A 27,176-nucleotide genomic window follows, 5' to 3' on the forward strand; every position below is an offset into this window, starting at 1 on the left:
TGGAATAAAAAGAACTACCATTTATTATTCTTTTTTTTTTTTTTTTTTTTTTTGAGACAGGAGTCTTGCTCTGTGGCCCAGGCTGGTGTTCAGCGGCGTGACCTCAGCTCACTGCAAGCTCCGCCTCCCAGGTGCAACTGATTCTCCTGCCTTTGCCTCCCAAGTATCTGTAATTACAAGCATGCACCAACATGCCCAGTTAATTTTTGTATTTTTAGTAGAGATGGGGATTCACCATATTGGCCAGATGAGTCTGGAACTCCTGACCTCAGGTAATCCAACCCCTCAGCCTCTCAAACACTTTTTTCTACATTTCAGACTCTTTGCAATTTACCTTCTATCTTATTTAATCTCCTCTTCCCTACCCTAAAGACAACGAACCTCCCTCTTATTAACCAACCACTTAAAATTCTGCCTCCTTATGTACCTTAAATACAAAGGATAAGATAGTCCCCATTATTTTAATAAATATTTATTGAATATATTCTTGACAAGTAATCCTGCTTGTATTTTTAGCTGGCTAATGTGAGATACATCTTTGACATGGTTAAATGTATGATCCCTTAATCTAATTTAATATAATAAACTAATGCTACATTACAGGGGTATAAACACTTAAAAATATATTTTCTATTTTAAATTTGGCTTTATACTTTACATAAATATAATGGACGCTTTCTGCTTATTTTTAAATGATTATCAATCATTCAAAGGTCAGTACATCTGACCTTTCACAAAAAAAGTAAAAGGTCAAATGTAAAAATTGAAGTCTTTGTGGTTCACACATGGACTCTGCATATTATTCTTTAATTTTTGTTGTTTGGTTCCATATTTTTGTTTGTTTATATATTTCTTACAAACCTTTTAAAATACAAAAAGTATTCTATCTTACTTGTCTCTCAAAATACAGGCCATTTTACCCAGGAAATGTACTTGGTCAATCTTTGCTTTACTGTAAATGTTCTTTGTTATTTTAAAATCAATACTGACATATTTCAAATAAATTATTGTTTTCACTACCACTCATTTTCAGATGTAAGTCCATAGGTTAACATAAATAAGAAAGTAGCAGCCAAAAACAAAAAAAAGAGAGAACAATAAGAAAAACATTTTAAGCCAAAGGAAAATTGCCAGCTTTTATCTTCTCCTAAATCCCAATCCTTCACTCCTAAAGGAACATATTAAGTGCAAAGAGGGTCATACTTTTATTCCATTGCAAAGAGGGTCATACTTTTATTCCATTCCCCATGTATACATTTGTTATCCATTTGGCAAACTGTGGTTGAATTTCTCCTGGGATGACCTCACCAGCAGTAAGTGAATGGATCATTTGATTCAACACTAGTTCATAAGTGATTGTTCTTTCCAATCAGGCACACACTCACTGCAGACAACTGCATATTTTGACTATTTGTAGAAGTGTTAAAGGAACTAAGAATTTTATCGTAAATAAGCCATGTTGGAACAAATATCAAGGCCTAGAGAATAATACACTTTATACCTTTGCTCAACACATAATGTAGGAAAATATCCAATTAGGAGTCTAGAAATGGAGTGCGGAAGGGCCAGCTGAATATTTTAATTATTTAATTTTTAATTGTTAATTCTTATAGTACCTTCATAAAGTTTCCATATCTTTTCCTTTTTCTTGCTTTTGTTGTAAATACAAAAGTCCAAGCCTGCATTATATTATACTCAGTTTGAATAAGGAATATCAGCTCCTTAAGAATAAAATGAAACAGTTTTATTCTTCCCAAGATCTTTTCAGGCTTTTGTATTGATCATCTTCATTTCTGCTGTGTAGCTGGCTTCATCAATGATGTCTCAATTTATGTCTATAATTGTTATTTTGCAAAACTGTCTCATTTTAATTAATATGATGCCTTACTCATTATTTTTTAATTATTTTCTTCATTTTTTAAAACTAATTTTATTTCTAAGGACAGGGAACAAGGTGGGTGGATGTGATAATCTCACACATGTTCTTGTCTTTTTTCCTTTTATTTTCCCTCTGGTGCTGGGATAGAGAGGGTGAAGAAAGAAAAACGTATTCGTTAGATGAATTATCTGTATTGAGGTTGTTCTAGGATTACTGTGCTAAAGGAAGAACCCCCAATAAATTCCACCATTAAGAGGCTCAATATCAAGCAAAAATCCTGTGATCTAGTGGCACCTTATGGAATTCTAATGTATCTTTTAGCTAATGTCCAGGTGGTAGCCTGTGTTACGTCTTGATGTACATACCTCTCTTCTTCACATGCTTCAGTATCCTTTATTTTATTTATAATTAGAAGCACAAGCTCTGAGATTTATGGATCCAGGCAGGATTGATCTCACCTACGATACTGGGCAAGATCTTCAAGGGGACAGTTCATGCTTTCTTGCCAACTGCCCACTCCACTACCATATTTCTCTCCAATGTTCTCTCCCCTGTTTTAGTTATACTGACTCAAATCTAAGCAGCTATTCGATTAGAGTATTGAATGGTGATCCTCCCTTTTTTGTGTGAATTTCTTTTGGATTTTATTCTCTCAATCTTAGCCAGACTTTTTCTATAATAACACTGGACTAGCAAAAATTTCAACCTCATCTATTTATAAAATAATGTTACCTAGTACTATTTGAGACTTCTCTTACTTGGATTTTTTGGAGTACTTTACTCAGAATCAGCAACTCTTTTGAGATAAAATCTGAGGAATGAATAACTTTGGCTCAACTGTGCTTTATTTAGGTTCTTATCTGTATTCTATTCTATAATCTCCAAGTGAGGAAAATAGTCAGTTCATATTTCTCTAAAGTGTTTCTTCATAAGAGCCTTAAAATAAATTGTATATATTTTTAAACATTAGTACATTTACCCCAATACAACATCACAAAATTAAACTTGGAAAATACAGAACTAATGTAATACAAAACATTCCCATCCTTTCCCAAAACAGGTAAAATAAAATATAATAGTTCTCTACAGCCTAATCTACAAGAATGTGATGTAGTGGATAGAGCACTGATTCATTAATCAAAGGGAGAAAAACTAATGTGGCTCATAAACCTTTCCGTTTCTGAGTCTCATTCTTTTCATTTTCCAGATAATAATGATAATAAGATCGACCTGTTTGTTAGGTTCAGGTTAATGACCAAGTGAAATGATGCATATACATATGTCAAAGAAATATAGCCTCTTAAAAGAAAGTTAACGCAGCTGACGTTCAGTAACATGTCTTGGTTTGTAAGTAAAAAATTAGAAATAAACTCAAATAAACAATCAATACATATTATGGTGAAAACAAGTAATAATTTGAATTAAGATAACCTGTTGAACACTGATTTATCAAACTCTATTGAACTAACTCGTTTTTTAAATTTATACTTTTGTTTGTTGTTAGAAAAACATTTCCCTAGATAGAAGCTGCTCCACTGTTCTGAAGGGAAGTAGAAACGATGAAAAGCAGAGCTGGAGATGATCCATGGTGGGCATACAGTGTGAGTAAGAAATAGATATTATTTGTTTTAAATCACTTAGATTTTGAGTTTGTGTATGTGTCCATAATATGAGCTAACTATCCTTAATGATACCATAAGTAAAGAATTTAAAGTAAGTAAGCAGTGCCTGACCCCATATTAAGTGCCACACTAAGTGTTAATTACAGCTCCCTGGCAGTAAACAGGGGACTGGTTCCAGGACTTCTGAGTATATAAAAAATCCACACGTACTGAAGTCCCACAGTGGGTCTTATGGAACCCTTTGTATACAAAAGGTTGGCTCTCCAAATAGGCAGGATTTATATTATATCTCTCAAAAACTCTGCATATAAGTGGATCTGTGCATTTCAAACTTGGGTTGTTCAAGGGTCAACTGTGTTACTATTTTATGGGATGAGACGGCAGAGATGATACATGGAAATTTTGTGTTTAAAAAAGGAGAAATATGCAAATGGTGGTGGGGTGGGCCAAATGGAATGTGAGTTACATGAAAGGGTAATTTGGAAGGAAACCACGCTTTTGTGAAGAAGAGAAATACTTGAATATTTGAGTATAAAACAGTTTTATTTAGTACCCTTGCCTCATCTTTAGTATGATAAAAATAGATAAAAAATTCAGAGAGACAAAGAGGGAGGAAGCTGTTTGAGTGAACATACTCTGTTGATGTAAATACTCAAGGAAATTAGCTCTATATTGGGTGGTGTGCTGATGAATGCTTAATAAAAAAACTTTGAAGTGAAAGGCACTGATTTTTTGTATTTGATGATTTCTGTGGCATAAGTATGCCCACCATAGCAATGTTTAGCTGGTAACATGACATAACTGCACACAGAGTCAGGAAGAGATGCACATGACTGGCTCTCATGATTTCGGCGTGGTCTGGCTCCAGCATTTGACTCTGACAAGTTTCACTGGCCGGTGAGAACGCTGGAGGAAAAAAATCTACCTATAACTAACCCTTATTAGCATAACAGTTTTGAGAAAGCAGAGCCCTATTTTCCTCAAGTGAACGCCATCAATACAGCTGTCAGGCAAAACAGCATTCATGCACTGAGGAAAATCACTGCTTCTCAAACAACTTTTAGATACCATAAAAGGCCCATTCTCAAAAGGGGAAGTGGCAGGGGGGGAAACAAGAATTGTTGTCTGAAAAGAAAAGACTTTGATCTCCATCAAAACAGATGAGTTTGAAGCCAATTTGCTGCTATCTTCAAAACTGTATTTCCCCACAAATTCTGTCTTCCAAATTGAGCAGTGAGTCAGCAGTAGGTAGTGCCTAGAGTGTGAAAAGGATGAGGATGGAGGCAGCCAGGGTACCTCCAATGCATCTTCTTATTAGAAGACTTTTGAAGAGTAATTTGATGGAAGCTTTTCAACTTTTAGGTCACTAGTTTAAATGTAGTCTCAGTTGATCATGAACAAAAGTGGGTGGTTAGTGGCCTATGAAAAGTAACTTCATGGTATCACCCTTGTTCTTTCTAATAGAGACTGCCACTACAGTTGGCATCCTTTCTTTTCCTTCTACCAGAAGCACAAAGGGTGAATAGAAATGTCATTTCAAGTATTTTTTCAGACTTTGTGCCAGAGAAATTTGAAATATGAAAAAGGCCAACTTCTTTTCATCTTTAACTCACAGGTAGAATTATTGAACTATAATATGTTTCCTAGATCTTCCTGGATTTTATTAAAATGAAACCTGAGCCACTTTACAGGTAAAATTATGTCTTACTTCATAGAAAGTTAAATTACATAAAGGCACATACTTGAGAAATATTTAAATATAAAAATGTATAATTTCTTGACCTGAATCTTACACATGTAAAATTTATTTTGTTTGCCTTTTCTTTCTCTTTTTTTCTTGCTTCAATAAATGAATTCCCATGAATGTAAAGACAAAGATCTTATTATTCCATTAAATGAACATGTCTTAATATTTTTTCTATTCTTTATCACTACAATACTTTGACTTTTTTTTCCTCCTAAAGAGACTGTAGGTTTTATTCCCTTTCTTTTAATTATTTCACGAAAATCCTCCAAATTTCCATATTACTAATATCTCTACCTTCATATAATTTTGTTTCAATATTAAATGATCAATTAAACAAACTGTTTCTAAGTACCTGGAGAAGAGCAACAGAATAAATATTAGAGTAGAGACACAAAGTTGTACTTGGTAATGCCAAGAAAATTTCAGTAGCTATCAGTAATCAGTAGGATATAACAGAAATAGCCCTGTTTTAGAAGTGATGAAAACTCAATCAACTGATTTTAAGCATCAGTTACTTTCTATGGGGTTAGCTTTCCACATCTCGAAAATAAGATTGATGTGTTTTGTTATTTTTGCATCATTTTCAATACAAACATTCTATCAAATCTTCACTTTTATATCATCCGGATTTAAGTGCTTAAATCGAATGGGATTTAAGCAAGATGTAGCTGTGCCTTATGTCACATCAGTTGATGGTAAAGATTGATGCTGGGATTTTCCTGGGTCAGTCACATTAAAATCTCCCCTAGGCTTAAAGGCCAGCTCCATGAATTCTCATATCAGCAACTTCTGCAATTCCCACATAACACCAGAAGATAAACTCTGTTCTCTGAACATTCATATAGAAAGTAGTACGTCATCTTATGATTCTTATGATTGGCATAGCAAAGTGAAAATATATCAACACCAGATTTAGCCCAACTTGAAGCTGCATATTCAGTCAAAGATAGAGCTTTTCCTGGCCAAAGATACTTCGGTCAGAAATACATTAACAGTGAACACCAAGCTATCATCTTGCAAGTAACACATATGCTCATGAATCTCCAGCTACAAATAAAAATATCAGCTAAAACTACCCCCTTCTTGTAAATGAATATAAAACACAGCAATTACAAGATTTGCCTATGGCCATAAAATGAAGTGCGGTTTGACTAAGAATTAGAATGCCTACCATCAGCCTTTGAGTACAAAGTTAATTCCCCTACACAAGACTGCAGCAAAAATAAATCCAGCTGGGGAAAAGGCATACAAGACAGAAAATAATAGTCAGCTGCAGACTCTTTGGATCCAAAGTATAAAATATTCAAGTACGTGTTTCCAATCCCTTCATTTTCTCCTGTAATGATTGCAGCTAATCCCTGCCAGCCAAACGTTAGTTCTTCAACTGTGGCGATCAATAGAATAGATTAGCTGTGGAAACCCTCCATCCACATTACCCTTGCTTTCCTTTCCAGATGGAATTTTCATTCACTAGAGTGGAGGCAAGCATGTGAGGTTTTTCCCTCCATACACAAATATAAACTCATTAAATGCCAAGCTTGTCACTTTAGAATTTACACACAAATACACACACACACACATACACACACCCCAAGGAACATACCTGTAGATTTAATAAAACAGCACCAACCCTCATGGCTTCACTAATTTCAAGGCTATACATCAGCTGTGGGAAGCGAGGAGGGCTTTGATTATTTGGTGGAAGCACTTCAATGTACACAGTGCAGATGGAGTGCCTGCAGAGAAAGAGAGGAAAACAAGATGGTTACGAATCTGCATCACATTTAATGTTAGACTGCATTGTTTATTCAGTTGTTGGGTTTACAGGATAAAAGATTTCCAAATTTTATGAAAAATAATACAATCAAAATGAAAGGATAGAAAAAACTACCACCAAAGTATAATGGTTTTATGAAATTATCTTAGTAAAAGAAAAGTAATTGCCTCCAGTATCTGTTTTTCCTACTTAGATTAATAGTGTGAATTAAAATGGAATAGTTATACAAATAAAGCTAATAAATTAACTTGCCTTGACTTCTGACTTTGTTTTTAATGCTTCTCTAATAGAAAATCATCCTATAAACATCTGGTAATAAGAGCTGTCCTTGGAGCTTTTTTCCTCTTAAATCAGCAGAGGGAGTATTGATTAAAATCACACACAAAACAAATTATGATTTATAGTCCTTTGGGTATATACCCAGTAATGGGATGGCTGGATCAAATGGTATTTCTAGTTCGAGATCCCTGAGGAATCGCCACACTGACTTCCACAATGGTTGAACTAGTTTACAGTCCCACCAACAGTGTAAAAGTGTTCCTATTTCTCCACATCCTCTCCAGCACCTGTTGTTTCCTGATTTTTTAATGATGGCCATTCTAACTGGTGTGAGATGGTATCTCACTGTGGTTTTGATTTGCATTTCTCTGATGGCCAGTGATGAGGAGCATTTCTTCATGTGTTTTTTGGCTGCATAAATGTCTTCTTTTGAGAAGTGTCTGTTCATATCCTCTGCCCACTTTTTGATGGGGTTGTTTGTTTTTTTCTTGTAAATTTGTTTGAGTTCATTGTAGATTCTGGATATTAGCCCTTTGTCAGATGAGTAGGTTGCCAAAATTTTCTCCCATTCTGTAGGTTGCCTGTTCACTCTGATGATAGTTTCTTTTGCTGTGCAGAAGCTCTTTAGTTTAATGAGATCTCATTTGTCGATTTTGGCTTTTGTTGCCATTGCTTTTGGTGTTTTAGACATGAAGTCCTTGCCCACGCCTATGTGCTGAATGGTATTGCCTAGGTTTTCTTGTAGGATTTTAATGGTTTTAGGTCTAACATATAAGTCTTTAATCCATCTTGAATTAATTTTTGTATAAGGTGTAAGGAAGGGATCCAGTTGCAGCTTTCTACATACGGCTAGCCAGTTTTCCCAGCACCATTTATTAAATAGGGAATCCTTTCCCCATTTCTTGTTTTTGTCAGGTTTGTCAAAGATCAGATAGTTGTAGCTATGTGGCATCATTTCTGAGGGCTCTGTTCTGTTCCATTGATCTATGTCTCTGTTGTGGTACCAGTACCATGCTGTTTTGGTTACTGTAGCCTTGTAGTATAGTTTAAAGTCAGGTAGCGCGATGCCTCCAGCTTTGTTCTTTTGGCTTAGGATTGACTTGGCGATGCGGGCTCTTTTTTGGTTCCATATGAACTAAGTAGTTTTTTCCAATTCTGTGAAGAAAGTCATTGGTAGCTTGATGGGGATGGCATTGAATCTATAAATTACCTTGGGCAGTATGGCCATTTTCACGATATTGATTCTTCCAACCCATGAGCATGGAATGTTCTTCCATTTGTTTGTATCCTCTTTTATTTCATTGAGCAGTGGTTTGTAATTCTCCTTGAAGAGGTCCTTCACATCCCTTGTAAGTTGGATTCCTAGGTATTTTATTCTCTTTGAAGCAATTGTGAATGGGAGTTCACCCATGATTTGGCTCTCTGTTTGTCTGTTATTGGTGTACAAGAATGCTTGTGATTTTTGTACACTAATTTTGTATCCTGAGACTTTGCTGAAGTTGCTAATCAGCTTAAGGAGATTTTGGGCTGAGACAATGGGGTTTTGTAGATATACAATCATGTCATCTGCAAACAGGGCTGCTATAAAGACACATGCACACGTATGTTTATTGCGGCACTATTCACAATAGCAAAGAGTTGGAACCAACCCAAATGTCCAACAACGATAGACTGGATTAAGAAAATGTGGCACATATACACCATGGAATACTATGCAGCCATAAAAAATGATGAGTTCGTGTCCTTTGTAGGGACATGGATGAAGCTGGAAAACATCATTCTCAGTAAATTATCGCAAGGACAAAAAACCAAACACCGCATGTTCTCACTCATAGGTGGGAATTGAACAATGAGAACTCATGGACACAGGAAGGGGAACATCACACTCCGGGGACTGTTGTGGGGTGGGGGGAGGGGGAGATACACCTAATGCTAAATGACGAGTTAATGGGTGCAGGAAATCAACATGGCACATGGATACATATGTAACAAACCTGCACATTGTGCACATGTACCCTAAAACCCTAAAGTATAATAAAAAAAAAAAAAATTATGGGCTGTGTTTTATCCATTCTGTTGCTGACATCAATGGCTTAATGTAAGTATGTCGGGAGTCAGGATCATAAGGAATCCTATGTAAAACAGTTGCAAACAAAACTAAATATGTTTTAAAATCTTCTCTAAAAAGCAATATATGATAAGCTAGGAATTAGATTTAATAAAGCCTTTATATTGACAGGAGCTTTTCTTGAAGTACAAGATACCTTATCATTACAAGGAAAAAAAAATTAGCATTGACATAGTCAACTTTTTTGATATCTCTGAACTTTGAATTTTTTTTATAAAACAAAAACTGTAGAAGCATGTTAGTCAAGGTTTGTAAGGTGGAAACATTAGCTGAAATATATCAATGAAATCTGAAAATGTATAAGGTTAGCCCTCTATCATGAAAAAACATATATATGTATACATACATACACACACATATATATACACACACATACACACACACATACATATAACATTTTGTACAAACATACCACCACTGCCTAAGATGTATGCTTTGAATTTAACAAAGTCATGATTTAGTTCAAAACATTTGTTATAATTTCTGTCTGGGGATGAGAATATTTATTTATTTATTTATTTATTTATTTATTTATTTGAGACGGAGAGTCGCTCTCCAGCCCAGGCTGGAGTGCAGTGGCATGATCTTTGCTCATTGCAACCCCCACCTCCCAGGTTCAAGTGATTCTCCTGCCTCAGCCTCCCAAGTAGCTGGGATTACAGGCCTGTATCATCATATCTGGCTAATTTTTGTATTTTCAGTAGAGATGGGGTTTTGCCATGTTGGCCAGGCTGGTCTCGAACTCCTGACCTCAGGTGATCCACCCGCCTCAGCCTCCCAAAGTGCTGGGATAACAGGCGTGAGCACCACGCCTGGCCTAGAATCTTCTTAAAGCAGTCCCAAACTCTTTATAAGATGCTTCAGTTAAAAGACATGATCACCAAAAATATTTGTCTGAGTTTATTAACTAAAACATTCTACTTTTCAAAACCTTTTGAAAGAAATTCAGGCCAGGCACAGTGGCTCACATCTGTAATCCCAGCACTTTGGGAGGCCGAGGCGGGCGGATCACGACGTTGGGAGATCGAGACCATCCTGGCTAACACGGTGAAAGCCCGTCTCTACTAAAAATACAAAAAATTAACCGGGCGCGGTTGCGGGCGCCTGTGGTCCCAGCTATTTGGGAGGCTGAGGCAGGAGAATGGCATGAACCTGGGAGGTGGAGCTTGCAGTGAGCCGAGATCGCACCACTGCACTCCAGCCTGGGCAACAGAGCAAGACTCTGTCTCAAAAAAAGAAAAAAAAAATTCCGATCATGGGCACTAAAATTTCGTTTTATAACTTGTCACTTTATAATATACCTAAATTCAAGTTGTTTCTGAGCATATCATCAGTAGATAGATACCAATAGAATCGTAAGCATAAAAGCTACAGTGACTTTTAAAAATTTCATGGTCGGGCGCGGTGGCTCACGCCTGTAATCTCAGCACTTTGGGAGGCCAAGGCGGGCGATCACAAGGTCAGGAATTCAAGACCAGAATGACCAACATGGTGAAACCCATCTCAACTAAAAAACACAAAAATTAGCCAGGCATGGTGGCTTGTAATCCCAGCTACTCAGGAGTCTGAGGCAGGAGGGAGAATTGCTTGAACCCGGGAGACGGAGGTTGTAGTGACCCAAGATCATGCCATTGCACTCCAGCCTGGGCGACAGGGCGAGACTCTGTCTCAAAAAAAAAAAAAATTTCATGCTTACATTTATCATATTGTTCTAAAGTAATCTCACTTTAAATTAAAATATTTTAAACTTAAGTAATTAGTTAAAATACCTGTATTCATTTCTGCCTCTGACTTTATCTATTTAGTATCAAAATTTGCCAATAAAATTAATCAGATTATATTTCTTAAATGGGTTCAAACTGATGATGAAATGTTGCTTATATACTTATAATTATTAATGTGAACATGAAATGATGGGAAGTTACAAAATGTATTGTATACTGCAAAGATTCCCATTTCCGTGTTGTGAGAACAAAGGAATTGTCATTTTGAGGTAGACCTAACATCCTTCCAGGTGGTGATCTGACCCCAGAAGCAGCCCCAGGAAGTAAAACTTCTTTCCTGATATTACCCTTGAAGATCTTGATTTCTTTTAGTGTCTGTTGTTGATCAAGTTTTTAAAACATTTTATGAATCTCTTTCTTTTCTCTGATAGCACATTCTCTATGCATAACAAGTCCTACAACATTATTGGTAATAACAGTAGGTGAGTGATGTTGAACACAGAATTTGTAACCAGATATTCCTGAGTTAGAATTTTGACGCTGCCCTCAGTGATCTAGAGCGAATTACTTCTTTCAGCTTCATTATTTCCACATAATAAGTGGGAACAATAATAACATCTAAGGTCAGCATAAAGATTAAATAAGTTTATATATTTGTATATGTAAGTACGTGTATACATATATATGAAACATACTTTTATAATTTATTATTAATAAATTACTCAAAATAAGGCTTAAGTTTTCTTATTCCAATTTATGAATACTGTAAACAATCTTGCATTTTCCTTAGCTACATCCTTTATAATGCTGTAGATATTTTAATTGAATCCTTTCACTTGGCTAAATTCCTACAAAGGCATGATACACCTTCACCCCTCCCCAGCATGGGGTATGTTGGTGTTAGAATTTGAGCTTGTTGGATCATAATCTTTAGGGTAGGATACAAGAATCTACAATTTTGACAAATTTCCAAAGTTCTACTTATAGAAACTAGAATTTGAAGATCACTGCTTCAGAATCTCATGAAAAGTACAATATGTAGACTCACCTGTTTTTTTTAATTACCTCAGGAGAAAAATTCTACAGTCACTGAACATCTTCAATAACCCTGGATCCAAGAGACTTCCTCACTGTTTAACTTTTTTTTTTTTTTTTTTTTGACCTGGAACACGTCTGTACTGTAGATTCGAAGCTTTCTTTCAAAAGCTAGGCCCTTTCTGCTTCTGATATTCTTTAGATCTTCAGTTTACTGGTCAAGAATACTTTATAAAGGTTTTACAAGGATATCAGTGTCTTAAAGCTTGTGAAAGTATAGTTAAACTACACTTACTATACTTTTTATATTTCTTTATTCCTTTCCCTTTAATTATCTTCCCATTTTAGAGGGTTAAAGTGTGACAATGCTACAATAAGGACCTTAAACTCGTATGAGGCACTTGGATACTTGCCACAGAGTCGAAAACTTTAAAATGCTGAAACAAAGAGGACTCTAGTCTCAGACAAAACACAGAGACAAATTTTAGCCCAACATGACAGTCTCCTTGATCCGTCCTTACTCCTTTGCTTCCTCTGTTCCTTTCCATAATAATTCAAAAGCTAGAATTGCTAATTGTGTCCCCCCCCCAACCTTGGTCTTGAATGTTAGTTATTTGGAGGAGATCATATTTCAAGGTCTTGCATTTTTCATCTTCAACATCCTGGCATGTCCCTACAGTGTGTTTAAATAACCACCAGGCTTCTTGAGGGTTATTGCCTTTTAAAATGCTGTCTCCTTTATATCCCTGATGTCAGCACAGTGTCAGAGTTAGCATTCCTAAAATTAAATACCCATAGTATTAACAATAAAATAATAGTATTTGTGCTATAATAAATAGTAGTAATTCAACAGCATCATTTAAGCACTTAATAAAATAGGGCAGTCACTATATAAATAACACTTTATGCAAGCATTTTGTATTCATATTTTATAGCTAAATGCATAAAACTGAGCATCTATATAAGAAAAATTTTATTTTTGTAATATAGCCAGTATGATGTAGATAAATCTACATTTCTAAAACTGAACATCATAAAGCTTTATTATATTTCACCTGGTAATAAAGGTCAAAGTAGCACAAAAGAGGTAATATATTTCTTGTATATTCTTGAAACCTACCCAATAGTTCCATAAATATAAATATAAATATATATATATATATATATATATATATTTTTTTTTTTGTATAAGCATAGAAATTGACCCTTCTGGTCTTAAAGCTTGAAACTTAACATTTGTTTTATCTGAGCTCCTTCCTCAGGAAACAACCTTCAGGCCTCCCAAAAAAGGTATCAAAGAACTGAAACTCACCAGATCACCATATCCAATGAGATGCCAGACTTGTCATTCATTATGATTGCTTCCTAGCCCCTCCCTAGTTCCTGTTTTCTTACATATTGTTACATTTCTCCCCTGCTATGTAAACACTAATTGTAGTCAGTCAGTGAGTTGGATTTGAGATTGTCACAAATTTCCTTAGCTGCAACACGAGATTAAAATCTTCTTCTTTGACAATTGTTGTTCAGTGATTGGCTTTTTGTATGACCAGCAACAGAATCTAAACTGAACCCCTGGTGTTCCTGTGACAGATTTTCATTACCTGACCAAGAACACATTGCTTGTGTCTTGGCTGCCTTGAGCCAAGAGTCTCAGAAGGCCTCCTAAGCAGTTGCTCACCCAATTTTCACTGGAAGTGCTCGGTTTTTTTCTGGCCCCACAGCAGCTACCCCCAACTACATTCCTGATTGTCTAGTCAGATCAGCATTTGAAATTTGACATCTGCATCCGGATAGGTGAGTGTCAGGTTCTTTGTGGGCCTGGACAGCATGATCACCTTCTCTCAGTTTGAGAATTTTTTAAAGAAATTTTTATTTGTAGGTTGAACAAGCCCAAATGACTGAAAGCGGGAAGCACCCTGTGTTAGTATGGACACTTTTTGGGGGTTTCAGTATGAACACTCTTGGGGGCTTGTTTCTAATTGTGGGGAGTGTGTGTGTGTGTGTGTTTGTGAGCAAGTGTGTATCTTTTGTGGGACTAGACAGTGGGATTGGCTCCTCTCAATTTGAGAAATTCCTAAGGAATTTTTCTTTGTAGGTTGGTCAAACACAACCAGTAGAAAGAAGAAGCACCCCAACTGTTTCAGTTTGGATGCCCTTAGGGCTTGTTTATTGTTTCAGCTGTAGGATTGTGTTGGCGATTGTGTGTGTTTGATATAGTCATAGCAAAGTAGAATTCAGTAAGCTAGTATTTTCTGAAACACTGTTTGGCTCCAATATTCTTTGGAATCTGGAGTTTGCTATTGAATGGGAAAGCATGACAGAGTTCCATGTATCCAGACTTTTGTGCTACTGCTCTAACCATGGTCAGGCCTGGTCAGTATGTGATGCTCTCTTGTGATGCTGTTTGGTTCCAGTGTTCTTTGGAGTCTGGGGAGGTTTAGCCTTTAAAAAGCAAACTGCCATGAAAACTATTCTACCCAAAATTTTGATTCACAGCCTTCATTGGATTACCTACTGAGGTCAAGAAAGTGTGGCTATGTAAACCAGTGAGTTTCTATTGCTATATCATGGCTAGAGTTTTGAGGTAAAATAGATTTGATCTTTATGTGTGTTTATATGCGTCTTAATGTGTTTATGTATGTTCAGGTATTATGGTTTTTTTTGTCTACCAAATTGGTTTATAAATAAAAGAGTACACATAAAATAAGTAAGCCCAAAGTATTTTTCAAGTTCAAATGACTTAAGTCAACCACAATAAGCAAGGTGGCTTTAACATTTTTGATTAAATAAAAATAGAAATGTCTTTAGAATTGTCAGCATACATTTTTTTCTGGGTTTTATATATGGCTCAGCTAGATATGATTGAGGTGTCATGGTTTGGCATAGAAGGTTATAAAATTATAAACCCAGCTAAAATAAAATGATCTTGGTTTGTGTACCTTCTTTGACAAATGAGACTAATTTAATGTTGTTAGCTGATTCTTGTGAGTTATTGGCAAAAATACCTATATATTTAATTTTAAGATTTAGTTGAGGACCTGACACTCACCAGCTATTAAAAAAAAAGAGTAATGAACAAGGAAAAAGCTAACTTTAAATGATGGTGTCTAATATTTCAGTTTTCAGAAGAAATCTAGATAAACTATTAAAATGAAATAATCAAGTACTTGTAAATTGAATAAATGTTGTAGGTACACTTTTTGTGTAATATAAAATTTTTAAATTGTTTTTGATGCTCATTGGGTGTCTGGGTCATTTCCAATTAAGAAAAAGTTATGGGGAAACATATTTCTAAAAATTGTGGAATGGTTCTTATCTGTAAAATGCTAATATCTGATAGTCAGCTCAGAATTTCTTGCTTCTCAGATATTCACTAAAATTTTGTTCACTAAAATTTAAGGCTACTAAGGATAAGAATTCTAAAGAAGATATGTTTTTATTGAGAAAACTAATCTGTTCATCTATTTCAGAAGTTATCTAAAGGCTAATTAAAATTATGGGCTTGAAATGGTTAGTTATGAAACAAGGTAGAAGAAAAACAGTTAGTAGAAGAAAAAGAGATGTAAAAAAAGTTATAGATATGAAAATATATTTTAGGAAGGTGATAATGAAAAAATAACAATTTTTATAAGAAAATGTTTTGTATGGTGAATGTTTGTCCTAAATTAAAATAACTGGTTATTAAAAAAAGAACAGAAAGAAAATCTAAGACAAAACAAAAGTCCAAGCATGTCATGGATAGTCTGTGTAAGTCATATGCCGTTTTTCCTGTTTCTCTGTGTGTCTATCTTCATGCCCATACAAAGAAAATACAAAGTTGAAAAAACTTAGATAATAAAATATCCTTTAAAACTTGATAAAAATAGGAATGCTTTGGCTAATTAGCATTGTTCATAGTTAAAGCTCATATCTTAATGAAGGTAAAATAGAAATTATTGTAAAGAAATACATTAGCAGTTTGGCAAATTTTAAATATAGTTAAACCCAAAGCTGGATGTAACATGGAGCCAAATTTCATAGTATATTTGCTATTCTGCATCACATACCTAAAGTGAATTTCTTAATTACAGAAAATGTATAGTGGTACTGCTGGACTTAAAGACAGTAAATATCAAAAAAACTGAATCAGGAATGAAATATCCATCAGGTGAATTTTTTTTGGCTCTGGGTAACACTGTAAAGCCAAGGTAAGTTGAGTAGAAGAAAAATTGAGGGTTGGACTACTGTTTGTTTACTTTTGCTTTTTTTTTTTTTCTTGAGACAAGGTCTTGCTCTGTTGCCAGGATGGAGTGCCGTGGAGTGATCTCAGCTCACTGCAACCCCTGCCTCCCGGGTTTGAATGATTCCCCTTCCTCAGTCTCAGTCCTCAGCTGGGACTACAGGTGCTGCCACCACACCTGGCTAATTTTTTGTATTTTAGTAGAGATGGGGTTTCACCATGTTGGCCATGATGGTCTCGATCTCCTGACCTCGTGATCCACTCTCCGTTGTCACCAAGCTGGAGTACAGTGGCATGATCTGGGCTCACTGCAACCTCCACCTCCCAGGTTCAAGCAATTCCCCTACCTCAGCCTCAGTCCTCAGCTGGGACTACAGGCACGTGCCACCACACCTGGCTAATTTTTTGTATTTTAGTAGAGATGGGGTTTCACCATGTTGGCCATGATAGTCTCAATCTCCTGACCTCATGATCCCCTCTCCTCTGCCTCCCCAAGTGTTGGGATTACAGGCATGAGTCACCACATCTGACCTATTTTTGCTTCTAATTTTCATCTATTTGCTATTTGTTCTACTTATATATACAAATATATACACATATACACATATTTATATGTATACATATATGTATATATATTTGCATACATATATATATATATATAAAACTACTGATGGTTTTTAGTTTCTAATGGAAAGCTTTTATTTGGTTCCATGAATAGTCATTTTGTTTTCTATGTATTTCCAACAATTCACCATTTGCTGTGTTTACTGAAAGTTCCTAAACTACCTTTGTCAAGCTTCAAAACATTGATGAAGGATAGCAGCCATTTAAATTTGATTGGTTTTTCTTACCTCTGAGTATATTGATAGCTATGATAATTTTAAGGTTCTTGGCAAAAATCATATAAAAGACTTATTTTTATAAGTTCTAAACAGAAATAGTACATTATATATTTTGTCATTTGGAAAAGTAGATGAGAATAGAAATGTTTAAATGATGTTTATTTCCAATGTAATTCAATTCAATCAATAATTTGAGTTGGTTCAGATCCTTTCCTTTAGTGAAGAAAAACTGTGATATGGGTTAAAAGTTTTAAAGTTCAGGAAAGACTGGGCTTTTTTTTTAAGAAAAATTTTATTGATTGGGGTTTCTCTGAAACTACTTTCATTGTGTTTACCATTATTAACATTAAGTGACACTCAACTGAATTAAGTAGTAATTGCTTTAAAAATTGTGATACTTTGTTGTAATTTTTGATCCAAATCCATTTATCTCTGATGGGCATTCATGCGGTACTTGAAAACAAAATATGCACAAGTGTTGCACTGGTTTTTGAAGCCTTTGGTGGTGAAAGTTACTTAATCAGTTGTAAGTACTATATCTAGAAGTAAATCTTAGAAATGTGTGATGATGCTCTTTTAAATAGCTGAAGAGAAATTATTATGTGGTTTTCACTTTGTCCTTGCCTTGTTGTATAGTATTTAAGTGAAATGAGATTGCTTATCCTTATTCTGAATTTCCAGATATTTGCATTTGCGATTTTTCAATAATGGAAAAAAAAACAAAAAACATTAGTTGTCTTGCTTTGAAAAGTTTGGCAAAGGACCTATGAAAACGTTGATGCTTTTGGTCACAATTCTCTCACTAAAATGCTAGCAATTAGACATATGGAATGAGTAACCTAACTACTTTAACACAGTGGTCAGAAGTGCTGTAAGTAGTATCTGCTAAGCTCCAAGCCACTGTGTTTTAATTTGTGACATATTAGAATAATAGGCTTTCTGTAGTATAAATATCCTATTAACTAATCCTTGTGCTGTTAAGTTACAGGTCTTTCAATCCTCAGTCTGAAGAAAGCACTGACTTCTGTTAAATTTTGAGCATTGATACCAGTCAAAGCCTCATCTTCAGACACAGGAGAAGGTGACAATCAAAATGAACTGCTTCATGAGACACAGGGCCAGAAATTAAAACTATTCAATCCCTCTAGACCCAGGAACTATTGTGGAAACTGTAGGTGTGTGAGATGGTGAGGGACAATTTTGAGGGATAAACTCAGTTCAGAGTTTCTGTAAATTAAACGTTAATATCAAAAGCACAATGATGCAAGGTCAGTGTCTGGGCCTATGTGTCAGAATAACAGGGTTTTCTTGGTGCATTGATCTGCTCTTTAATAGATAATCATAAAAGGCTGTAAGAACTTTGTGAAAATCTTATAGTGAAACTGATTAAAATTAGATGATTTGTTTAGAAGATTTTATTCAAATTAGATTTAACATCAATAATATACCATACAAGGATAAAATTTTGTTTTCTCTTTTGAACAACAATTTCATGTAAGAGGAAACTGCAGGGAAAAAAAGGAGAGGGGAGAGAGAATAAGTTGGCCTCATGCTATCTTAAGTATTAGGTCTTATTGCTTAAGAAACAGAGTCTTCTCTCTATCAAAAGGTAAATGTTTTTGTTTTATTATTTTGGCTAAATAAATGAATATTTTATAGTGACCTGTGATCCTATTTTGTGATATCAAGTGTCTTAAACCTTTGATATTTGACAGAATTTCCAACAGCAAAATTTCAAGTTCTAAATTCAGTCTTTTTGACCTCAAACCAACCTTTTTGGATATTAGTTTCCCTGAAGTTCAAGAGAGACATGTAAGGCTTATTAGGCTTAGTTGTTATGTTAGAATTATGCAGGAGACATTGTCAAATCTGAAGTGGTGGTAAGTTTCCTTTGGGTAATATTTATATGGATGGGTTGTTAAAATATGTTTGAGGATTATATGAGATTCCTGTAATTCTGATATGTCTTAATATAAGTTGTCAGTAATAATTATGATTATTATGTTACATTGTTTACTGTGTCTTTAACTATGGCTGTCTTAAGACTTTTGTCATCTACAGTTATTGTTTTGCTTTGATCCTTCTCAAAAAGTGACTTATAATCAGCTACAGTCCAGGGATTGCTTCTTTGGTGGAGTTCGTGAAAAGAACTTTTGGATGCAGGTTACTGATAACTTTGGAGATTGTGCCATTAGGTTAGAGAGGAAAATTCCAGGGCACTAATTGAAAAGCTGATGCATTCATAAAGATTGTTAATCCAACATGAAGCAGAGCAATAATTGATTGCATGGGCTAAACTAGTGAAGGACTGAAATAATTTTTGTGGTTCCATCTTTGGAATATTGCTGATTTTTTTGTTTTGTTTTTCAGAGTCTAGATAATTTTTTAGATCTATTTATAAGCTTTAAGTTATGCTTTAAGTATATTAAGTATACTTTTGTAAACAGAACTTGAGGCATATTTTTTCTCTGCCTATTTTCTCCAGAATTATATTCATAATTCATGTGTGTTTGTTTACATACATTTAATGACAACTTGTTTTCTTGTATAACGGGACACAATTGGAGGAAGTGGTTATTTTCTTAGGGCTTTGAACTGAAATGGCCTTGGGAAAGGTTCCAGAAAAGCCAATTTAGGACCTGTATAAACAATAATCCTTGTTGCACTTTGAGTGGTTAATCAGGCTAAGTATATGGGCCTTAAGCTTATTTTGCAAGTAGATTTGTCCTGCTATGACTTGCCTTTGTTGGAAGTTGGGGGCTGAAGAGAGAAATACTGTGTTTCAGAAGAAAATGATATTATTAGATTAGCCTTTGATTTCTGGGTGGCCATGAAATCACCTATAGTATGACGCTGCCCACAATGCCCCTCCTCAGCATTAAGCAGCCAGAAAGATTAACAACCAGATTCCCCATGATTGAGAAATTGATAAATAGAAAGGGGGGACTGAAACCGACCAAATCGTCCCATAGATCGCTTTTTTTGATAAACTTAGAAATTGACCCTTCTGGTCTTAAAGCTTTTTTTTTGTGAGTTGTTTTTTGTTTTATGTGAGTTCCTTCCTCAGGAAACCACTTGCAGCCTCTCAAAAAAGTATTAAAGAAATTAAACACATCAGATCACCATATTCAGATAATGACATGCTAGACCCTCTCATTCATCATGATTGCTTTCTTGTCCCCTCCCTAGTTCTTATTTTTTTACACATTGTTACATTTTTTTCCCTGCTATAGATACCCATAATTTTAGTTGGTCGGGAGGATGGACTTGAGACTTATCTCCCATCACCTCAGCTGCGGCACCCAATTAAAGCCTTCTTCCTTGGCAATAATTGCTGTGTCAGTGACTGGCTTTCTGTGTGGTTAGCAGCAGGACCTAGACCGAAACCTTGGTGTTTTCATAATAAACTTATAATTGAAAAAGATCCTGAAAACGATCTAATTTAATTCTCATTTCACAAAAGAGGATTTAAAAATGGAAAAGATTTGCTGACTAAACCAAGATTATAACATTAATTAGCAACAGCAGATAGGCTAAAATACAAGGCTTCTGAATTCAAAATCTGCTTTCCATTTCTCCCTACATCCTACAAGAACAAATATGTAAAATAAACTGGAGAATTTTTACTTACCTATGTGTGAATATAAAACATTTTTGGTTTGTAATAAAGGATGTTACCTTACAGGAAGACATAAATTATTTCAAGTCTGGGGTTCAGACTATGAAATCACAATTTTAAATTATTAATACCATGAATCAAACTTCATCTGTAACACTTATTGTAAGAATAACATGAAGTATGAATAAAGAAGAGGGTTGGAAAATAGACTTAAGATACTTTAAGTTTGGGAATGATATAATTATAAAAAGACAACTTTTTCATATGACAATAGTAATTAGTAATGAGATAATGTTGCTGGCTTATAGAGGATTGTATTATCTTATTATTATTTTCTTTTATATATGTCAATATGTGCTACAAGGAGTCTATTTGTAATTCTGCATTTCTAGCTTATTTCTAAGATGAAGCTTACAGATATTTATATTTCTTTTTCTGGTAGATTTCAGATAGAGTAATTACTGTTTTTGTTTTCCTTTGTCTTCTGCCAATATTGTGATAGAAAAGCTATATTTACAGTTCAATGTTCACAGATTCTATTCTATTATTTTTGAAATACATATAGAAATCTACAGGAGCAAAAACTTCAAATTGAAAACCAACATAGGAGGATAGAGAAAACTTTTCAGGAGAAGTTACAGGGCAGAGTTTTAAGATACAAGATGTATTTATATATAAATATCACAGAACATTAACAGACAAAGGAAAACTCACATGTCAATTTACAGAGGATTGAAGAAAAGAAATGTGTGTTTTGTGGAACTAAAGAGAAGGGTGTAAGTGAAGCAGTAGTAGTATTTATATATAAATACTACAGAACATTAACAGACAGAGGACTCACGTGTCAATTTACAGAGGATCGAAGAAAAGAAATGTATGTTTTGTGGAACTAAAGAGAAGGGTGTAAGTGAAGCAGTAGTAGGAGTTAAGGTACAGAGGTGGGATTCATGGACTATATCTGTTGATATAAACTTCATCTTGACAATGAGGCTCAGTTGGTAAAGTTTAAGCAGATTAGTGATTATAACCAAAAGTGCCAAGTCATTCACAGTTTTTTAACACACTACTTTGTTTTGTTTCTTTTGATCTTCTTGTTTCCTCTGCTGGGATATTCCATTACCATTCTTGCCCAGGTAAAACTGCACTTGTATTTATCTACTGCTACCTGTCTAGATTTACCTATGCCTTCATCTGAATCCCATGTGGGCAGAGATCTCATTTTACTTGTTTTATATTTCCAGTACCTCCCCAAGAGACTACTATTTGTGGGAACTTAGTAAATTTTTATAAAAATAAATGAACAAATAAATAGCCTTATCATTTTTTACTAATGATAAACTTAGCATATACATTTGTCACTAGTAAAATGATGTTTTAAAGAGAAAATTGTATTTTAAAAAGAATGTATAATCACAATGGGAACATAATTTTATTTCAAAGTAAATTATTTCATATTAATTAAACATAGCCTTGCATTTTATGAAAAGAATGGGAATTTAAAACGTTTGTTAGCCCATGCATCAATCATTTTTATCATAATTTTATTAGAAGCTATTTGGGGAGAGAGATTGTCTCTTATTATCTAATTATCAAACAGTAGTGCTTTATTCATGTTAGGATGAAGTAAATATTTGCTTAATTTAATTGGATAACTTAAGTATAAGTTAACCAATATACATGACTAAAGAATATCCCAAAATAACTTGTGTTTTTAAAAATCTTTTGGTTTTTATTTCTTCTGTATGCTTATCAAAGTCTCAGAAAAAAGTAAAACAAAACACTAAACTATGTACTATTCCTTCTCTCACTATCTGAATCTTTAGCTGGTTTACTAACTTAGAATAACACAAACATACATATTTCATTCATATTGGACTTATTTTGAGTCAATATTACTACATTTATGAATGAAAGCTGTCAATTTTAAAATAATAATATAGAAAATGTCTAAATTCTGAAGGCTGCTGTCATTTTTTGATGTTATTATTTAGTTAGTTTACATGCCATGGTTGCTGGCTGGGTCCATCTGTAAAAAAAAATCACTATATATATAGTATGTGTATACATATATATATATATAGTGTATATATATATAATTTATATATATAATGTATATATAATGTGTATATATATATTTGTTCATAATCTTTAAATATAATCTTCCTTATAAAATAAATCTGAAATCAAAGCCTCGTAACATTTCAGTTCATTCATCAATTCAATTTGAAGGATTAATTTCTCTGCAGAAAATAGCAAATATGATTATCCTACAGTGAACATGACATTATCCCAGCAGGTAGAATGGAAGTATATGGATTTTATTCTCTGCAGGTCCCATTTGATACTTCACCAAACATTCTAAGGTGAGTTTTTAGTATCCAAGACATTATCTAATGAAAATAAATGTGAAGCTAGGTCAACTAAATTTCTGATGTCACAGAAAAGACGTGTATACCCAGAATCTGAAGATGGCACTTTGTTTTTTGGCATGGAATACAATTTTACTTAAGTAAAAAACATTTATTGTACTGATAATTATAGACAATATATTGTCCAGGAAAATCAATGATATGTCTTACAAACAGAAACTGAGCAAAAAGAGGAGTATAAGATCCCATTCATTAAATAATCAATAAAGTGATTTAAAACACTTCAAATGTAATATAATATATTGGCCACATACAGATCAGACCAGATTTATTTAGCACAACACAATCTTCAATGAAAAATATGTATATATAATACCACAAGTTGATGAATATTAAAAGACTTTAATAAAATCAAAATAAAAAAACAAAAGGTGACTTTGTTCTTATAAATAGCATTATTATCATTGCTATTAAACAATTATAGTTTTCCTCCAGAACAGTAACTACAAAGATTATAGATATGAAACAGTGGAGGAAAAAGCTTTAAATCTAACAACTCTTGAGTTCAAGTTATGGTCCTACTACTTGTTTACTAGGGGAGTGGAAGTGGGAAAGGGGACTGCTTAGCCAAGTCAATTACCCTATTTCAGCCTCAGATTTCTGGTGTGCAAAACTAAATTATGCAAAAGTCACGATGCTATTGTTAATATTAGAAATTATATATATAAAGGAGCTAGCAAGGTATCTGGTCCTAGTGTATGCTCAATAAGTATTATCAATCATCTTTAATTCCTATTCAGAATAACCTAGCACAGATGAAGCTATTATTTAAAATGTACTCAAACCTTACTTGGCTCTTATTGTAGATTCTGTAACTACTCAATCTATAAAAGTATTCTATATATTTCTTCTAAGAAGGAACCCTTAGCTGTTTATCAGGTTCAGGCATACACAGTCCTCCCTCAGCATCCATGTGGGATTGGTTCCAGAGCCCATAAGGATACTAAAATCTGCAGATAATCAAGGCCCTGATAGAAAATGAGACAGTATTTGCATATAATCTATGCATATTCTCTCATACACTTTAAATCATCTCGAGATTACTTGTAATACATATAAAATGTTAATGCTAATAGTTGTTATACTGTATTGTTTAGAGAAGAATGCCAAAAATGTCTGCACATGTTCAGTACAGATGTAATGTTTTCCCCAAATATTTTCAATTGTTGCAGTTAGTTGAATCTACTGATGTGGAAGCTGTGGATATGGAGGGCCAAGTGCATGTTTGCTTTTTGGATATATTAACTTTGGCCACATCCAACTAAATGTGTCCAAAATTAAATTGATGTCCTCACCCAAGCCATGTGCACCCCATTGACATCATCAACACGACATCACCTTACAATATTTAAAAACCTTAAAAATATTTCCAAAACCCTGGGAAATATTTTATCTTATTTTTGACAAATCTATCTCTCTATTCTTCCTAACATACCCAGTTCAAAATATCAGCAATATTTCCTGTAGGCTCTTGTACCTCTGCTCCCCTAAAATCTGCCTCCCACAGAGACAATCAGATGGATTTTACAAAAACATGAAGTTTTCTCACTTGACTTTCTAATTTAAAAGTCTTTCCAAGAATTCCTCCTATTAACTAGATAAGTCTAAGTTTCTTATAAAAGAAAATTAAATGTTCTATGGCATGGCCTTTTAATTTTCCATCCCCACTTTGAATCAGTTTATGCCCCAGTAACACTGACTAATAATTATCTATAAACAAGAAGCTATTTCAGACCTTTGAGGCTGTGCAAATAGGGTCACATACTTTTTTTCATTTAGTCAACCTCATCCTCTTATTCTGGGATGACTTCTCGGTACTCCTTCATTATCATAGTCCCCCATCAATACCCCCAGAAAGCCCAGAATTTACCTTAATTTCAAAATTGCTATGCTAAACTAAATTTAATTTATATTCTTTATATACTTTACTGTGTTTTGGGGGCTTTCAAATGATGGTACTGTAGTTATCTTTGTTTTCCAGAATGTAGTAAATGGTAATATGTAATAAATGGTTTGTTGGGCTGAAAGGAAATTTTCTTATCACAGACACCTGAAGGAAATGAGGCCATTGAGAAATCTGAGAAAAGAGCCATCCAGGCTGAGAGGAGATGAAAATCATGTTCAAAAGCATATAGGTAGCTATGATCCTAAAAGATAGAGAGGAGACTGGTGCAACAACTGGAATGGACTAAGAAAAGCAGAATTGAGTAGGAGATGAAATGTATAAACTGTTGACATGAGGGAGTGTCCTACTTGTAGTGACAGCTGACAAATTTCACTGGGCCCTTTTGAATTTATTTTAATGATTTGCCTTTTACTCAGAGTGAGGTGTGAAAGCACTGGAGAGCTTGAGTAATGGATTGAGTTGTTTTCCATGTTACCAGGATCACCCAGGCTATTGTGTTGAGAAGAGATTGAAGGGAACACAGGAAGACTTGTAATTGGAAGAAGTTTTCAACACTCTAGACTAGAGATTGCAGTGGCTTGGACTGGAATGCTAATAACCAAAGTGGCAGCAGTAGTTGCTTTCTGAATACATTTTTAGAGTAGAACACAGAGGAGTTGCTCCAGGTTATGTGTGGAGTCGGGGAGAAAGAGGGGCATTGAGGATGACTCTAAGGGTGTTTGGTCAGAGTGACTGCAAGATGGGAGATGCCTTAAACCTCTTATTGGATATAAAGTCACCAATAAGTTTGACAGGAGTACTGTTGAAGTGAATGTCAGGCAGGTAGGAAATAAACTCTTCCAGGTGTGACTTTCCAGTATGTAGATGACAACAGGATATGAGGTTAGAAAGAAGAAAATTTATTGGAAAGAGACCTATCATCTGTCAATGACAGCAAGGAGGGGTAATGGGCATTATAATTATTTTTTGACATGAGATTCAAAGGAAAACAAACTATTAAGGAGGAGGAAATCTAGTTAAAAATGTAAATGAGAATCTAATACTCCACCAACCGTATCTCTGTGATTAATGATGATCACACACCCTGCAAAGTTTAGTTACAGTCCTTCTGTCAAGTTTCCTACACCTAGTGTAGTATTGAGTTATCTGACAAGTTTGATCTCTTAAGATTCTTGAGATTTCCTTTTTTTTTTTGAACTAATGTTAGTAAACTGTATCTTTTAGAAGAATCATCCATTTCTGTTTTCAAATTTTGCATACATTTAAGCAAAGTTGTCTCTTATGAATCCTACTTTTTTCCATTTATATGTAGTTTCCTCATTAGATTTCATTGTGTACAGTTTTACTTGTTCTTTTTTTCTTGATTAGGTTAGATAGTATTTTATCCAATTAATTATGTCTTTATTTTTGTTGTGTCTTTCCAGAGAACCAAATTCAGACTCATTTATTTGTTTTATACATGTTTATAATACATTCATGTCTGATATTATACTTATTAATTATTTTGGGGGATTCCTTGTGTTTTTATTTGTTTCTTTTATGAAGTATTATGACAATTATCCCTAATCTTGATAAAATTTCTCAAAAAGAAAAGTACAGACTAATTTTATTAAATAAAATAACAGCAAGCCTATAATATCAGCTTACTTCAAGAGAAAAAACATTATGTCCTAATAGAATCTATACCATGGACGCAAAATAGATCCATCTAAACCATGGATGCAAAATAGATCCATCTAAACCATGGATGCAAAATAGGAGCTATAGTAAGATCAGTCATTATATCATCAACTCAAGAAGAAAAGTCATTACTGTCCTCATATATGGTAGCTATTTATTTGATCTGAGAAAAGCACCATTACTATTTTAAAAAGTAAATAAAATAGAATTAGATGAGTATTTTTTTAACATATTATTAATAGTTTTTAAAACCATAGACCAATCTAATGGGGAAACATTGAGGCAGTCTC

At 34.3% G+C, this 27,176-nt stretch overlaps 1 protein-coding gene across 9 annotated transcripts in view; it reads right to left on the bottom strand.

Moving 5' to 3' along the window:
* PCDH15 (protocadherin related 15) overlaps positions 1-27,176 on the bottom strand; it is a 1,819,045-nt gene that overhangs the window by 337,319 nt on the left and 1,454,550 nt on the right. For all 9 annotated transcript variants that reach the window (XM_055274344.2, XM_055274341.2, XM_055274340.2 and 6 more), the window contains one exon: positions 6,852-6,984. In XM_055274344.2, coding sequence (XP_055130319.1) covers positions 6,852-6,984 — 133 coding nt within the window. The remainder of the gene's footprint in view (positions 1-6,851; positions 6,985-27,176) is intronic.

Source organism: Symphalangus syndactylus, chromosome 4 (assembly GCF_028878055.3).
Source record: "Symphalangus syndactylus isolate Jambi chromosome 4, NHGRI_mSymSyn1-v2.1_pri, whole genome shotgun sequence".
Classification (NCBI taxonomy): domain Eukaryota; kingdom Metazoa; phylum Chordata; class Mammalia; order Primates; family Hylobatidae; genus Symphalangus; species Symphalangus syndactylus.